The 16,225-nt window shown below is 37.1% G+C and overlaps 1 protein-coding gene across 2 annotated transcripts in view; it reads right to left on the bottom strand.

The window, feature by feature from the left end:
• TUT7 (terminal uridylyl transferase 7) overlaps positions 1 to 16,225 on the bottom strand; it is a 37,066-nt gene that overhangs the window by 7,483 nt on the left and 13,358 nt on the right. For both annotated transcript variants that reach the window (XM_075079409.1, XM_075079410.1), the window contains 18 exons: positions 15,268 to 15,394; positions 14,405 to 14,524; positions 13,327 to 13,458; positions 12,462 to 12,642; positions 10,968 to 12,109; positions 10,692 to 10,842; positions 9,920 to 10,006; positions 9,054 to 9,154; positions 8,457 to 8,514; positions 7,626 to 7,729; positions 6,528 to 6,617; positions 6,325 to 6,438; positions 6,139 to 6,216; positions 5,325 to 5,502; positions 4,574 to 4,621; positions 4,369 to 4,460; positions 3,770 to 3,885; positions 2,620 to 2,945 (listed from right to left, as the gene is read on the bottom strand). In XM_075079409.1, coding sequence (XP_074935510.1) covers positions 2,620 to 2,945; positions 3,770 to 3,885; positions 4,369 to 4,460; positions 4,574 to 4,621; positions 5,325 to 5,502; positions 6,139 to 6,216; positions 6,325 to 6,438; positions 6,528 to 6,617; positions 7,626 to 7,729; positions 8,457 to 8,514; positions 9,054 to 9,154; positions 9,920 to 10,006; positions 10,692 to 10,842; positions 10,968 to 12,109; positions 12,462 to 12,642; positions 13,327 to 13,458; positions 14,405 to 14,524; positions 15,268 to 15,394 — 3,245 coding nt within the window. The remainder of the gene's footprint in view (positions 1 to 2,619; positions 2,946 to 3,769; positions 3,886 to 4,368; positions 4,461 to 4,573; positions 4,622 to 5,324; positions 5,503 to 6,138; positions 6,217 to 6,324; positions 6,439 to 6,527; positions 6,618 to 7,625; positions 7,730 to 8,456; positions 8,515 to 9,053; positions 9,155 to 9,919; positions 10,007 to 10,691; positions 10,843 to 10,967; positions 12,110 to 12,461; positions 12,643 to 13,326; positions 13,459 to 14,404; positions 14,525 to 15,267; positions 15,395 to 16,225) is intronic.

Here is a 16,225-nt window from a genome sequence, read left to right as displayed (position 1 = left end):
AGACTTTGGATTATCACCAGAGGAGGAGGTGACACATGCTGAAGAAGCCCCACTGTATAACAAGCTGCCAGAATATGAGAAGCAGTATGCTCTGTTTGCTGACGGGTCCTGTCTTGTGGGAAAGCACCGGAGATGGAAGGCTGCTGTATGGAGTCCTACACGACACGCAGCAGAAACTGCTGAAGGAGAAGGTGAATCCAGCCAGTTTGCAGAGGTAACGGCCATCCAGCTGGCCTTAGGCATTGCTGAACAGGAAAAGTGGCCAGTGCTCTATCTCTGTACTGACTCCTGGCTGGTGGCAAATGCCCTGTGGAGTGGTTACAGCAGTGGAAGCAGAGCAACTGGCAGTGCAGAGGCAAACCCATCTGGGCTGTCACATTGTGGCAAGTTATTGCTGCCCGGGTAGGGAACCTGGTTGTAAAGGTATGTCACGTGGATGCTCACAACCAAGAGTCAGGCCACTGAAGGACATCGAAACAACCAGCAGGTGGATCAGGCTGCCAAGATTGAAGTGGCTGAGGTGGATCTGGACTGGCAACATAAGGGTGAACTATTTCTAGCTCGGTGGGCCCATGACATCTCAGGCCATCAAGGGAGAGATGCAACATAGAGATGGGCTCATGATCGAGGGGTGAACTTGACCATGGATGCTATTGCACAGGCTATTCACGAATGTGAAACATGCGCTGCAATCAAGCAAGCGAAGCAGGTAAAGCCTCTGTGGTATGGGGGACAATGGCTGAACTATAAATATGGGGAGGCCTGGCAAATTGACTATATCACAGACCCGCCAAGGCAAGCGCCATGTGCTTACAATGGTAGAAACAACGACTGGCTGGAAACATATCCCGTGCCCCACACCACTGCCCGGAACACTATCCTGGGTCTTGAGAAACAAGTCCTGTGGCAACATGGCACCCCAGAGAGAATTGAGTCAGACAACGGGACTCATTTCCAAAACAACCTCATAGACAGCTGGGCCAAAGAGCACAGCATTGGGTGGGTGTATCACATCCCCTATCACGCACCAGCCTCTGGAAAAATTGAACGGTACAATGGACTGCTAAAAACTACACTGAGAGCAATGGCAGGTGGGACATTCAGGCACTGGGATACACATTTAGCAAAAGCCACCTGATTAGTCAACACGAGGGGATCTGCCAGTCGAGCTGGCCCTGCCCAGTCAGAAATCCTACATACTGTGGAAGGGGATAGAGTCCCTGTAGTGCACGTAAAAAGTATGCTGGGGAAAACAGTCTGGGTTCTTCCTGCCTCAGGCAAAGGCAAACCCATTCATGGGATTGCTTTTGCTCAAGGACCTGGGTGCACTTGGTGGGTGATGTGGGATTTGATTTTGGGTGAAAACAGCCAGTGAACTGAATGGTATGCTGTTAATTGCTATATAATGTTGTATGTCATCACTACTATGGTTGCTATATGTATGGGACCTGAGCATGACATAAATGGTATGGAATAAGGGGTGGATACGGTCATGGTTTTAGCTGGGACAGAGATAATTTTCCTCACTGCAGCTGGCGTAGTGCTGTGGTCTGCGCTTAGTATGAAAATAATGTTGATAACACACCAATATTTTAGTTGTTGCTGGGTGGTGCTTAGACTTGTCAAGGCCATTTTTAGCTTCCCATGCTCTGCCAGGTGCACAAGAAGCCAGGAGAGCGGATCCAAACTGGCCAAAGGGATATTCCATATCATGTGATGTCATGCTCAGTATGTTAACTGGGGGGAGCTGGCTGGGGGAAGCAGGCTGCAGGCGTGGCTTAGGGACTGGTAGCATCAGTCAGCAGATGGTGAGCTGTTGCGTTGCTTTTTTTTTATTTTTCCTTTTCCCCTTTTCCTTTTTATATTTTCATTATAATAATGATTATTATAATAACATGAATAATTATTAAACTGTTCTTATCTCAACCCACAAGTTTTTTTTTTTTTCTTTTGCTCTTCCAATTCTCTCCTCCATCCCACAGGGGTGGGGGAAGTGAGCACGCAGCTGCGTGGTGTTCAGTTGTGTGCTGAACCACGACACTTTGTTTTTTGGGTTTGGGGTTTTTAAGCCAGAGTTGCAAACTGACTCCATAAAAAATAAGAGATTGCTGCATGCCTCTGACTGCTAAGCTGTCAGGAACATTATTTCATTCACAATATTCTATCTGAGCAATCTGTACAATTTCATAGCGACCATAGGGTCTTAATGGAATAATTCTGGATTAGGCGATGTGAAGAGTTGTGAATCTAGCTTTTGCTGCAATTGTGATGCTCTGAAAGAGAAGCTGTAATCTGAAATGTAGCAAACTCTCGTCTCATATAATGATGACAATCAAAGCTATTTCAACATATTAGGCACTCATACCCTTTCTATTACAAGCATCTTACGTGCTAAAGTAAACCATGTCAAATCTCTTGGGATACAGCAAAGTTCTGAAAGGTGGGTGAGGATGAAGGGAAAAGTGACTAAATGTGACTACGTTTTAGGAAAAAAAAAAGAAAGAAGATAACTTTCAGTGGCATCACATAAATGCTAAAACCTTACCAGTTAGTCAACCCTCTAAAAATACCCAAAACCATAACCTCTGTTTAAACTACTCAGCTTGAACCGTTTCATACCTGCAGCTCCTTTATACTGAGGGCATTCCTTTTTAATATGACCTTCCCTTCCACAGATAAAACAACGTTTTTCTCTTAAGTCTCTGTCTTCCAGGTGCTTCCACTTCTCTGCTAATTGCCTGGGATTCTTTTCTCTTCCAGTTTCCACTACTATCCTTGCTGGTTTCCTCTTCTGAGGTGTACATAGATGCAACTTTCCCTCCTTGATTGAGCTCTCCTTTTCTGTTGTTTTATTCTGAGTTTCTTTGTCCTCTTTGCTTCTCTTCTCCTTGCTTTCTGTATACCTCTGGTTTTTGGTATCTTCATAATCATGACGCCGTCTTAGTCTGCAGGAGCAGAAAAAAGGCCTATGAACTCTGCAGCACATGTACATATACCGGGTTTAAAAAAAACAACAAACCAACCCAAACCCACATGCTGTCTTGAGACAATAGATGTATTTCATGTCTTTCTTCAGTGGGTTAAATAAACTGAATTAACTTACCTCTTCAAGTCTCCTCCCAAACAGTGCTACACTGATTAAACGTATATTTAATAATTTAACTTTACAATTACATTGCAATACAGCCCTAAATCCTAATAATTATATCTCAAAAAATATAAACACAACAAAATCTGGGGTCTGAGTTGCAAAGAAAAGAACCACTGAGCAAATGTTAACAATGAATGCTTGACGTGAATTGTGTGATTCTGTGAACATGACAAAAATGTGACTTGCTGGGAACAGCAGGATTTTAGAAGCAGAAGCTATTAAAAGAAAATATATAAAATGCTTCTCACAACACAGCTATTCGGCTCTGCATTTAGATTCTCTTTGACTATTGCTTTCTTATATAAAGAAGTGCAAAGTCATCATTACTACCTTCAGCTAAGTAGTTTTGTGACCTTCTATGAAAAGTTTCTGTTAAAAACCACTACAGATGATGCTGGCAGAAGTTAACTTTTGAAGTGAAAAGACTCACAGACCAAAAATTTAAAAAATCCATCACCACCCCACCACAGCCAAAACTGGTATTGATGGTTTTTTCATTTCAGCAGTAAAGCAAATAATCTGCAGCATGTACAAGTTTCGCTTTCACATGACTATCCTAACCTTTCTTCTAAACAAACCTAAGGAAATGTTCCACACACATGCCAAAACTATACTCACTTTCTTCTCATGGGACAGTCTTTCATGAAATGGCCAATTTTACCACAAATTCTGCAGCATCTATCATTTGGTGCCAATTCTCCTTCTGTTAGTACCTCCGGATCAAAAAAGTACTCCTGAAGAAGAAATCATGTGTTTAAAAAGAAAATCCATACACTTGGGAAGCAAGACAGATAAGCAACCGTTAAATAGCAGTTAGGAGTCATAGAGAAGAAGAAACCTTGTGTGTGTAGCTGAATCCTGAAAGACCTGAGAAGATTAGCTGGCCGCTGGCCTTTTCTTTACAGGGAGTCTGCTGACCACCAGGTCTGCAAGCTCTTTTTAAAACTGCAGTTTCAAGAAATGGTGAGCTGGTTTTGATAGGAACTAAAATATGTAAGCCTGTACAATGAAGCTCTGACTTGATTAGTATTCTGCATGCCAGCACATTTTACATGCAAACAACACGAAAACAGTACTCAGTAATAACTCCCATAAGGGTGTTTGGAGTACTGTTGAAATTCAAGAGAGGAGAGCTTAAAGAGAGTCTAACCATATTCCTGCAAGTGCTAAGTTATAAACCCAAGAGCATGCACTTTCTGCTCTTAAAAGGAACTTACCATTTTTGATGGATATTCTTTAGGAAATATTTTTATAGGGGTACCAAATACCCTTCTGCCATTGATAAAAGCCTTCATTATAAAATTCGTCACTGCAGAAGGGAAAAAAAAAAGAAAACATCATCCAAACATCAAACAAGCCAGTAAAATAAGATCTAAGACAAGATCTTTACCTTGTACCCGAATTTGTCAACCGGACACTTACTTTTTCTTGACAATCCAGCTCCAAGATTGTGGTTCAAATCAAAGGGGTCTGTACAAAAAGCATCACAGGCACTACTCAGGTCCAGAACAAGTTCAGCAATGTATACATACACATGAACAACCCAAGGCAGCTATTCTCGATGCAGAATTAATATACTGAAATTTAACTGCTTGCAAATTTATTGAAAAGAAATTAACTTCATGGTCAAAGGATGACAGACATCCAGCTCTGAACTGACTGAAGTATTGTAAAAGAGTAAGTTGAACGCGTGGGTGAGAGTAGAAATTCTTTCCATGAAAGTCAAATGGGCCAGAAAGTGGTTTAGGGAACATTTCTAAGATGTGTTGCTGCATTTTCTTGACAGAAACAATGGTATTACTTAACACTGTAATCATACACAGGGTTAAATCAGCCATGTAAATACGGACTCAGCTAAACTCAGCATTTGTGAGAAAACCTCAACTGCACTACAGCTAACTTCTTTTCCAAAGGATTTGGTTAAAACCATTTTTCTGACAGTTACCATCATCACAAAAAGTATGAAGTCTGTTTTACAGCTTCTTTTCAGTAGAGGTGAAATAAACCTCTAAGAATGATTTTTAGCACTGCTAAAACTCAATGGAAATTTTGCAATGATTTCAAAACATGAGCAAATAACAATTTATAATCTAGAAATAGAAATATAAATAAGCCTTGTGGAAAGACCAAATTGAAGAAATTCCACATATTCATGTACTTCATGTGCTTTTACCTTCAATTACAATGTATTTGGAGGTCCATTGCTTCTTGAAAGTTGTAAGCAGATTTTTTCTCCTAATGCAGATGACATGCTCTTTAAAATCAAATTCTTCTGTGTAGAAACGGAGAAGTCCCAGCCACAGTTGCCCAACAGATTCAGTGTTTTTGCCACAGTCTGGCCAAACAGCTGACTGAAAGTGACAGAAATATTTTTACTTCCAGTATTTACATTAAGCAGAATCATGTTCATAACTTGGAAGCTCAAACAATATAAATTTTATTTTATGAAGAGACACAATTGAGTTACACCAGAATACTTCCCTTCCTTTCATAATTGGTATTAATAATCCAGTATTGATTTTAAAATACTTTCTAGAATTTTAACAATAGAAGTGGAGAATTAACACAACTTCCAACATTAAGTTTTGCCTGTTATAAAAAAGAAGTTATTCACTTTATTTGCCTATTTGATATGAAATTATTCAACAGGATTAACCAGCTAAGACTAGATATGTAGCTGGTATTTGTAGGAGTTCTCCACCCAGTAACCTGACTCACAGAGCAATTGATCATCATTAACATCTTAAATTAATTTTTAATCTATTTTTTTCAGATTTTGCAGATTTTTTTTTCATAGGTGAATTACAACCAATGATATTCTTAAATCTTTATAGCATGGGATTGGGATTTTCAAAGCAATAGCTACTCCACTTCCATTTCTATAATCAACCACCATATCTGAGGATAATAGTTCTTAAAGGGAATTATTTTTCATTTGCAAAGCTACAGGTAACACCATTTCAAATTAACTTTTCCGATTCACTCACCAACTCCTCTATCTTGTCAAAGAAATAAACGTTCCAGCCATCAACTAAGATTTCAGGCTTTTTTGGTTCTTTGTAGATCTGAAAGCATAATATTAAGCACATGAGAAGAGCCTTTCAGATTCAGCAATGACCTTCTTTTGGTCAATACTATGCACAGACACTTGTTTCTTTCTTGATATACCGTACCTCTTGAAGAACAGGGATGACAGGTGGATTTCTCTGTTGAAGAAAGTAAAGCACCATAAGAGTATATGCATAAGAAGAAAGGCTACCTCGAGATGCATCTCCAATGTCACATATCTAGAAAAAGAAACATGATTTTTATATTTTAAGGTTATAATTTCTTGCTGCAGGCACTACTGCTTGTAGAATGCCTGAAATAGACTTACCTTCGTAAAGACTTTCATTGTGTAACACAGATACTTTACTCTAGGATCAATGGCTGCATATGATGACAGAAGTCTTGTGTTATGCAAGGCCTATAAAAATAAGAAAGTCATATAGAAAAGACAGGAGCTCTGAAGAAATAAGGAATAAGCTGAAAACACGAAAACAAAAACTCTTAAGTTATGTTCTCAAGAAATACAGATGTGAAGCCCTGCATAGTAGAATACTTATTGAGAAAGGAAGCATTCAACAATGAGGTTATCACCTTCTCTGTTAAAAAGCTGACCACCACCATCCTTAATCTGTGCAGAAGTGGTACAAAGCAGCATTCACAGAACAGTACGTCAGAAACGGAAGCAATAATCTACTACTGCATTTTCAAAATTATAGAAGGTAAGTTGTTGAACTAAGATATCTAAGCCCAAAAAATATGAGAGCGATCAACTGACGAATATGGATGCATAGCTTTAAGAAGAAAACTTTCAGATTTACTTAGTGGTTGAGGTATCTTGCTCAAGTGTCCCCTTGAGCTCATACAAAAGCTTCAGAAAGTTTAATACTTGGCTCTAAAACTTGCTTTCCTTTGACGTTTCAAGGACCTGGTGCTTGAAGTTCAGAGGCACTGAAAAAAAATCCAAAAATAGAAAATCCAAACCAAAGCAAATATTTAAGAATATTTAGCCAAGAACTTGTGTTAAAATTAAAAAAAAAAAAACAACCAAACAACCACAAGTACCAGCTCAGGCAAGCTGGGTTCAAAATCACTGTTCCAGGTCTCAAGGCTAAGCAAGAGCCATGAAGTGGGGTCTAGGAAAGCTGAAGTTATATTATTTTGTCTCTCATTTACAGAAAGAATTAAGCACCAAACCCACTATTTCTTATTATTACTGAAGAACTAATATATTTTCTTAGGGAAGTGACAACTCTAAAGTTGGAATTGTGCAACTGATTCCACTCAGTCAAATAAAAAAATAGGTACTTGCAATAGGTAATTGGAAACAGTTAATTACTGAACCTCAACAAAACAATTACTTCAATCTCAAGAAGCAGACCCACATTTTTCTGTTTAAAAAAAAAAGTAGAAGAGGAGATAACCTTACCAGAGTGTTATATAAACTGATGTCTACTTCAAGACCACTTCTGACATGGAAAAATTTGACAATCGGGACTTTAGCAGTTGTTATAGGCAAGACATTTCTTAAGCCTAGGATAAAACGTTTAATTACTAAATGACTGCAATATAAGTGTAACAATATCAAATGCTCTACAAATAACTCCAAACTAGTAAAAAGGCTACAAAATAAAATATTAGTTGATACCAAAATTGTATTTCAGTTGTATTTTAATACTGATTTTAGGCATTTTTCAAATGTGATGAATCTGCTAAGTATAATATATACAAATACACATTTAGCCACCCAGTAAAACAAAAATCAGTTTAAATGTTACAGAAAAATAAGCTTAAGAGATGAATGATAGTTCACTCAAGTTATATTAAATTCATGTGAGATACAACAAAACAAGCACTATGAAAAGATGATTTCTTGTAGAAAAAAAACAGAAGTCCCATTGCAAACTTGTATCAGCCTACCTTTTACTATTAACTTAGTAGGCACTGAACATACAAATACAACATGACTACTAACTTGAAGCTTCAAGCTTTAACTTAACATTTGTTCTTATGCATAGGTTATAAACATACTACCTGTCCAATTCAGATGTGGTCCTATAAAATTATAACCTCATAGACTTACATGTGCAAACAAAAATAAATCCAAATGTTCACAATATATAACCTCGCCCTTACTAACATTAAGCTCTTCAATATAGGTTTGTCTTACTGATTTTCACCTACAGTGCCCCAGAACATTCTCACTACAGTAACTGAAGTCACAAACAGAACCACTTATTGTAATTTTCAAGGAAGTTACCTGACTGTTTCTTGAGAACTTTTGCTAAATCTTCAATGATTCTGATGCAGTCAAGTCCCTAAGACATTAAGAAGAAAAGCTGAAAGTTGCATCTGCTACAAGTATTTTAGGCAAACCCTTTATTACTTGCTATTAAGCTTAAAGCTGTAAAATTGAGTTTCATATTATACAAAATTACGTGAATACCAGAAATTGTTTCAAAATAGCACTTGTAAAATCAACACTAAATAGCATCTTAACATAGGCTTATAAAAAACTTATATTGGGCGTGAAAGGAGATTGATGTCCTTTTCCACTGTCTCCCATTGTAGATGTTTATGCTACAAAGCACATTATTTATCTGCACAGCTAATGCTACAAGTAATGGTAGTGCAGAATTCAGAAGAAAACTGACTACTGAGAGTAGTTCTTAAACTCATACAGAGACCAACAGCAAATCTACCTAAAATAATCTGCCTTTGTGGCATCAATTTACATTTTCTTTTAATCTGAAAAGCTTTTATAAAATAATAAGTTTGTTACACTATATAAACAATATAACCAAAATTTTTTGCTTCTATTAAAAAAAAACCACCCACACCAAAATCTTCAAACTACCTCAGCAGTTTCCAGCCCATCCATCGTCATACAGATATCAAGGTCACTTTGTTTGAAGCCAAAGCCATTTTTTGAGGAGCCAAACAAATTTAGCTTGGTTCCTGTAAGAGATGGGATGGGTTATAACCACATAACGACACAGAATCTCGAACTGTGTATAGCTTCAAACCACTGCATGTCTTTTAATACAGGCATGAAAAACATTACTTTCTATATTGCATCAAAGCTTATTTTCTTATCACCTTTGCTAATGAGAAAAGAATCTCTACTTTTATTGATTCAAATGAGCAGACTGACAGACCCAGAAACAATTTAGGTTTTCCAATAATTAATCCAGCATGCAGGTCCAAGATGAAATCTGAAAAAAAATGTAAGAATGCTCTACACAGATTCTCAGGATAAGTGATTTATCTGTCCACATACCAGGCTCCAGCCAAAAAAAATCTTTTGGCAGTTTTAAAAGACTAGCAACTGAAGTCCAGGTGTTACAGGTAAGAACTCCAGAAATGAACAAGAAAATATTCATAGTTCTGCAGATAGGTCAGATGTTGTGCCTGTATTTTAAAATATTCCAAACCCAGTAAGTTTCAGTACGAAAGACTACAAAAAGCTTGTTGTTTGTAAGAGCAGATACTAGTCTTGCTGATGAGTAAGGCTGTTCCACTACCACTTCGATTGTTTTCTTCTTAACTTGCCATTGTTCCTGCCTATTAATGTGTTGTATATACGACTAAGTCAAAAAAGAGTTAAACCAAAGCCTAAGAGACTTAAAACAGAAATTAATGTAATGAAGTATAGCAATGCTGAGCAACACTCAAATATGAACACACCAAAGTATAAATATAAAGCTAGAACTGCCTAATTACCTGGGAAATCCTGTCTAATGAAGTTTTCCAAGTTTTGTCTTATATGTTCCCGAGCGTGATTTTCTATAGTATTTGGAGCAAAATCATCTTAAAAAAAAAAGACAACTACTCAGGCAAATTGATCTGTACAAAGAGTCAACAGTAAAGATTCAAATGAAAGAAGTGAGGGGTTTACAGCAGGGGCAGGGAAAGGAAAAGCAAGAGAAGATTCGCGTGTGAAGGAAAGAAAGCAAGGATGAAGTAGGAGAAATACCTGTTCAAAGGAAAAACATTAATTAGACAATTAATGCATTTTGTCTGGTCAGAAATGGTGAGAGAGAAAGGAGGAAAGTTGGGTCACTCTGAGAAGAACAAAAGTAGAGAAGCGTTACAAAATAGTACTTTTACTCAGTTTTTTCTAGAACACTGAAGTCTTTCTTTACTAAAAACCACAAGTTAAGGAACAGTAATGAAAATCAAGGCAGATAGAAATGTAAAAGTATCAGTCAAAAAAAAACACCAAAAATTAAATTCTTAGAAACTATAGTAATATGCCTAAATGAGTAATCAGACAGCCAGTGTGTGGAAGATAAGCCTAAACATTTTGTATTTCTCTAGATACAAACTACTCAGTAGTCCTATTAAAGCCCCTACGGATCTTAGTTAAAATTCTAAGAGTTGGATGCAGTGGAGCAAATAAGCTGTCCTCCTTTATAACACCATTAGCCTGTGGTTATTTCATTATTTTCGCAATTCTTTTTCTACCGCACAATGTTCAAAAGAAAAAACTTACAGTAACATTGGACACAAACTTGGTCTAGAATAACTGAAAATTTGGGTGTCAATGGTGGCAGTGGGTCAAGCTCAATTTTCTTGAAGTCTTCTGGACAATCCCTCTTTAAATGACCTTCCCGTTTGCACAGGCTACATACTACTGTTGGAGACTGAAGGAACAGAAAGGAAGATTGGCTTTAAAAACTATAATGATAAAATGATTTTGAGCAACACTTTCACATAACTGATATTAGAATATAAACATATTGTTTATGTTCTGATAGAGCTTGCTTACCTTGCCCTTTGTAAAAGCTGGTTTACTGAATTCATAAAAGAGTTCAGATTCTAAACACTGTTCTATTGCTGTGCTCTCTTCAAAAAGGCTTCCCTTCTCAGTAAGATCCTCTTGACTCAAATTGACCCTCAGAAGTTCATCCACATTTTCTTCAACATGTTTGTCCTCATATTTATTGGCGATGGAAAAATGATCATCTTCCTCTGACTGTGCATCGTCATCACCAGACCCAGTGTATGTGTTATCTAGCTCATCTCCAGCTCTGATGGTAACACCACACTCTCTCTGGTTTAGAAGATTTGGTTCTTCCTCCTCTTCCTCATCATCATCCGAATGACTAATTTGGCATATTTGACCCTGTGCCAAATGTAAGAATTTTTCTGGGGATTCATCCATTTCATCAGTACCTTCGGTGCTCTCCTCATCAATGTCAATCTTGTCATCCATTATACCACTGCACTCTAAGCCAAACTCATCACCCTCTGTAAGTGCAGCGTTTTGAAAACCTTCTAAGTCTGAAGTACTACATGTCTCTGTATCATGCTCATTCACTGTAACAGGGAGATCTCCACTATCACTGTCTTCATCTATTCCCTGCTCAGGCATCAAGATATTATGCCATCTTTTTTCTTGTTCATGTTCTTCCTCTTCCTCCTCCTCTTCCTCTTCATTTCCATTCTCTGTCTCTTCACATCTTGGTTTAAAATCCTCATTATTTCCAGAAATAAATTCCTCAGTTATACGGTCTGAATCTTCATGGGCAATTCCCAGATTACATCTGTCAGCAGCCAGTTGTTCTTCTGTGAAGCTTGCTGAGCCATCACACAGTTTTGAGGGATCAATTCTATGTGCCTGGGATGTATCTGTAGTCTCCGTTATGCAATCTTCCACTACGGCTGTATTTGTTCTACTATCCAAGTTTCGCAACTCAGAATTTTCATGCTTTATAGCACCTTTTCCATGGTCCAGCATTTGGGATTTCTCTCCATTGGCATTTGGAGAGTATTTTTTGCTGAATTTTGCACTTTTTTTGTGAGGCAAGGCGAAATACTTGTAAGTCGCTCTCAGGCAGTGAAGAATATACTCATACATTAGCTGGCTGTTCAGAGTTCTTGCCACATTCCTTTTGACTGAATATGGGTCTAGAAGAAATAAGAAGTGAGCCAGCATTGCAGGATTTAATTTTTTAAAAGAAGAATACACGAAATTACAGAATTTGGATTTAGTTACTTTAAAACGTTGTGTAGGGATGTAAGATCTACAAATTGTGCTGAAGACAATTTTAAGGTCCACTTAATTACTTTTGATAACATTGGAAAAAGTACTCAAGACAAATATTGCTTACACTAATTTTTTTCAGAACATTCTACTATATTTTTGGGAATCACAGTCCAATATTGAAAAATTCTAAGTTATTACACACAATGTCAATAACCAAGACAGTACCATAGAAAATTAAAGTAACAGGTCTTTGAAGTTTGTTGATACATATACCTTCCACAGCAATGCGCTTTTTAGGCCAGTCCTTTGATTCACGAGACACTGTTTCTTTGAGTCGTATGCTAATAACCAAATCAGCCATATTGAACTCCAAGGCATAGAAACGAAGCAGTTCTACCCAGAGCTGACCAGCAGGTGCTGGACACTGCTGTCCTGAACCAAATACTAAGGGAACCTGTCGATTACAGAAGAAAAACTGAAATAGTATTTAATGCACAGGTGTGTAGTTACACTTCCTTGAATTTCATCTGTAATGTAGTATTATAGAATTGATAGTTGCTTCTGTACTCCTGCAATTGCAATAAGAACTGCAATTAAAAAACTGGAAGATATAGTATAAACTCAGATTGTATAGGATCAATAATTAATAACAATTGCTATTTAAACGTTTATGCCATAATTTATAAATTTCCAAGAAAATATCACTTCTAATCCAATTGAACAGAATGGATCATATAACTGATTTTTAGCAAAGCCTAAGCTGTATTTAACTGTCAAACATGCAATCAGTGATGTTTATTTTTGCAAAGTTGTTATAAAATAAATAATTTGTAATTAATTAGTAATCATATGGTTAACCTAATCCCGAGATAAAATAGCTTCAACTCTTCAAACTATATTCTCCCCTGACAGATTAAAACCCAGCGTCTTATCAAAGAGTTTGAAATAACACCTAGTTCCCTGCTAGGTTCTTAGCACCAAGAGATAAGCATAGTAAGCATGGTATCAAGCAGTCATGCAGTCTCACAGTTCAGCTTGTGGTTTTGCAATATAAAAACAGAATAAAAATAGAAAGTTCTTTTTTCAAGAACAGCAATGACTGTTCGACTACCACAGAAAGAAATTAAATGGTTCAGACCTTGCCCCTTCTAGGTGAAGTTTCTTGTGGCAAATCAGAATTATCAGTGGGGATATGCTCCCAAACCACAGCATCATCCTCGACTTCTTTCAGATGAAAATTAGTTAATTTGTTTAACGAGAATCCTGCAATCTAACGGAAACAGAAAAAGAAACATACAGCTAAACACCATGTGAGCTTTACATCTCCTCCCCCTCCATGGCAGTAAGCCAAATTAAAACAGAACAAAGTTTAAAAATAGCTATTCCAGGCTTCTCTACAAAAAAACTTTAAAGAGTTTAGTGCTTTTGGAAGGGTATCCATGTGCCACAGAACCTTGTCTTTGCACATTACACAAGCATAAATACATATTTTTTCATTATAAGGCCATATAGTATAGGACTTCTCTCTCATTCAGTGCAGAGAGTGGAGAAGCTTTGGGAATGCGTCAGTCATGTACTGACGGAAATCGTTAACTGCCAGGCTCATGTAATTGGTTATGGAAACTAGAACGTGCATACTAAATATAACAGGTGACTGTAGGAACAAAAATGGGTGCCATGAATAGAACACCTGAATGGTGTCCTGGAGAACTGGATTCTGGATTTGTGTCCATACTACAACTTCTGATATTAAGATGCATTTCAGCTTCTAGACCCAAGAAATACATGCTCTATAACCCTAGGTCTGATCCCTTGGGCAGATACCACATCACTGTGCTCCCCAACTGTGGTCTACATTTCGAAGAATTAGATGTCAAAATTCAAGACATTGTTTTGGGATGTAGCTATGTGAATTCAGAGCTCTCAGGAGACTGGAAGAAAGGCTGAAGAAATGAGGAAGCAGGTTGTTATGTGCATTATTTAATGCCCAGCTCTCCTTACAACAGGGGCAACAGAGCACTTAATTCAATGACTAGGATTGTGAGTTGCATCCTTACAGCCAAGCATACAAAGGTTAGTAGTAGTCTGACTGAATTCATGTTCTTTCTGAATTCCTGCAGAAATGGCTGGCTTATAGCTTGCTCAGATTAGCAAGAAGCTGACAGGTTACATACCGGTCCTCTCATTCATACTATTCATTGTATTAATACACATACCCATGATCCCAAATAGACAGGTAGAAAAGGCTCTTTCCTCTGTTGTAGAAAGAAAATAACCATTAAAGTGAACACATAAGGTGACAAGCCTCCCTCTTCAGGACGATCAACACAGCACAGCTGTAAAAATAAATTGTGCAGTTATTAAAGTCTCACGTGATACTGTGGAAGATATTCTTAATTACTGTTCAGAAGTCTGTCACATTACATACTGACAGAAACTCAGATATCTTTGACCTCTTGTGAGATGGACTTTGTTTTCAAGGCCTCCATATTTACTGGAGTCATGTTATTACCATAATATTTTCAATGTAAGAGCAATAGGATACAGACTGGCAAAACAGACAGCATACAGAACATTTGAAAAAATAAGTCATTTTACATAGATACAGCACAAGCCAAAAGTTTTTCAATTTTTTCTTAAATTGTATTTTAATTGCAGACACACGAAGTTTTGGAACACATTATTTTAATTCACAAGGAAGTTTTCACCTACATATGGAAACAAGCAGCTTTTTCTTTCATTTTTTCATGATGGATTAAGTTTTTAGGAAACTGGTAATTCCATTTCATATACATTCCTCTGACTTGTTGGTAACGGAGCAGGATACTTGTGTCTGCATGCCACTGGCTGAAGGTTAAAATTTGACTTTTGAAATTTAGTGGAACTTTATAATACAAACGATAGTTATACCATTTATAAAATTTACAATTTATCAAAAATTCAGCTATCCTTTTTCCAGCTCTTTTTCTAAAGACGGTTTCAACGGCAGTTTTCTAAACCACACCTAGAGTCTTACCAGCATATCATCAATGTTCATTCAATATTTATTCACAGATGGGGGAATAAAAATGACTTTTACCTTTGCCCAGTACCTGAAGGCAATCACTAAAGGTACTACAGTAGGTTCCAGTTTTCCAAGTGCAGCCAAATGGTTTGTTGTCAGAAAAGCATTCTCATTCCCTGCACTCACTTTACAAATAAGGCCACTAAAACCCAAAAAAAGAAACAAAGTAAAATATTTTGGAGGTTTTGTAAGAACAGACATAGTTCAGATGACATCTCACAAAACAGTGTACCAGAAGGCTGTAAGGAAAGACTTAACAGCCTCTCAAAGACACTGTATCTACATTAAAAGAAGCATAGAAAACCAATTTGATTTATGGTTAGGTTGAGAATATACGCATTATAGTTTTTTGTAAAAGGGTTTTAAAATACAATTAAAATTTAAGTATTTGTTTCTAATTATATTAATTCACTGAATAAAAAAAATTACAATACTAATTTCCTTTATGAATCAAAAACATCTTCCCATACCGTCAGAATACAGTTTCTTTGCTGTTTCCACAGCACAAGAAACATTTTCTAGCAGCAAATAACTACTAACATTTCTGAATCAGTAGCTGTTTATAGAACGTTTCATGAATCTTAAGTGATATCCATTAAATGGGCAAAATAAAATGTCTTTCACTTGTTCTCAATATACTAGTGAAGCTAAGCAAGCTGATCTTGCCTTACAGAAACCCATAATTTAATACGGTATCCACATTACCTAGGAAGAAGGAAGGTTTCTGCTTAAGCAGTAATCCCAAATGGAAGGGTAAGGGTACATGCTGGAAGCCGTAATGGTTGAAGGGATTGGGAAATACACAGCTGAGGACAGAACAACCCTTACCCTCTTATTCTAGGCTAGGAATGACTTGCCCATGAGTATTAGTTTGTGTTTCAAGATCCATGGAACTGTAATAATTCAGTACAGAAACATTTTTCAGATGTTGGTACATACAATTTACATTGCTATATACTATTAGAACACACAA

The sequence above is a fragment of the Phalacrocorax aristotelis genome, chromosome Z, assembly GCF_949628215.1.
Source record: "Phalacrocorax aristotelis chromosome Z, bGulAri2.1, whole genome shotgun sequence".
NCBI classification, from domain to species: Eukaryota; Metazoa; Chordata; class Aves; order Suliformes; family Phalacrocoracidae; genus Phalacrocorax; species Phalacrocorax aristotelis.
Note: the sequence above shows the minus strand (reverse complement) of the source record. Positions and strands in the feature narration are given on the sequence as shown.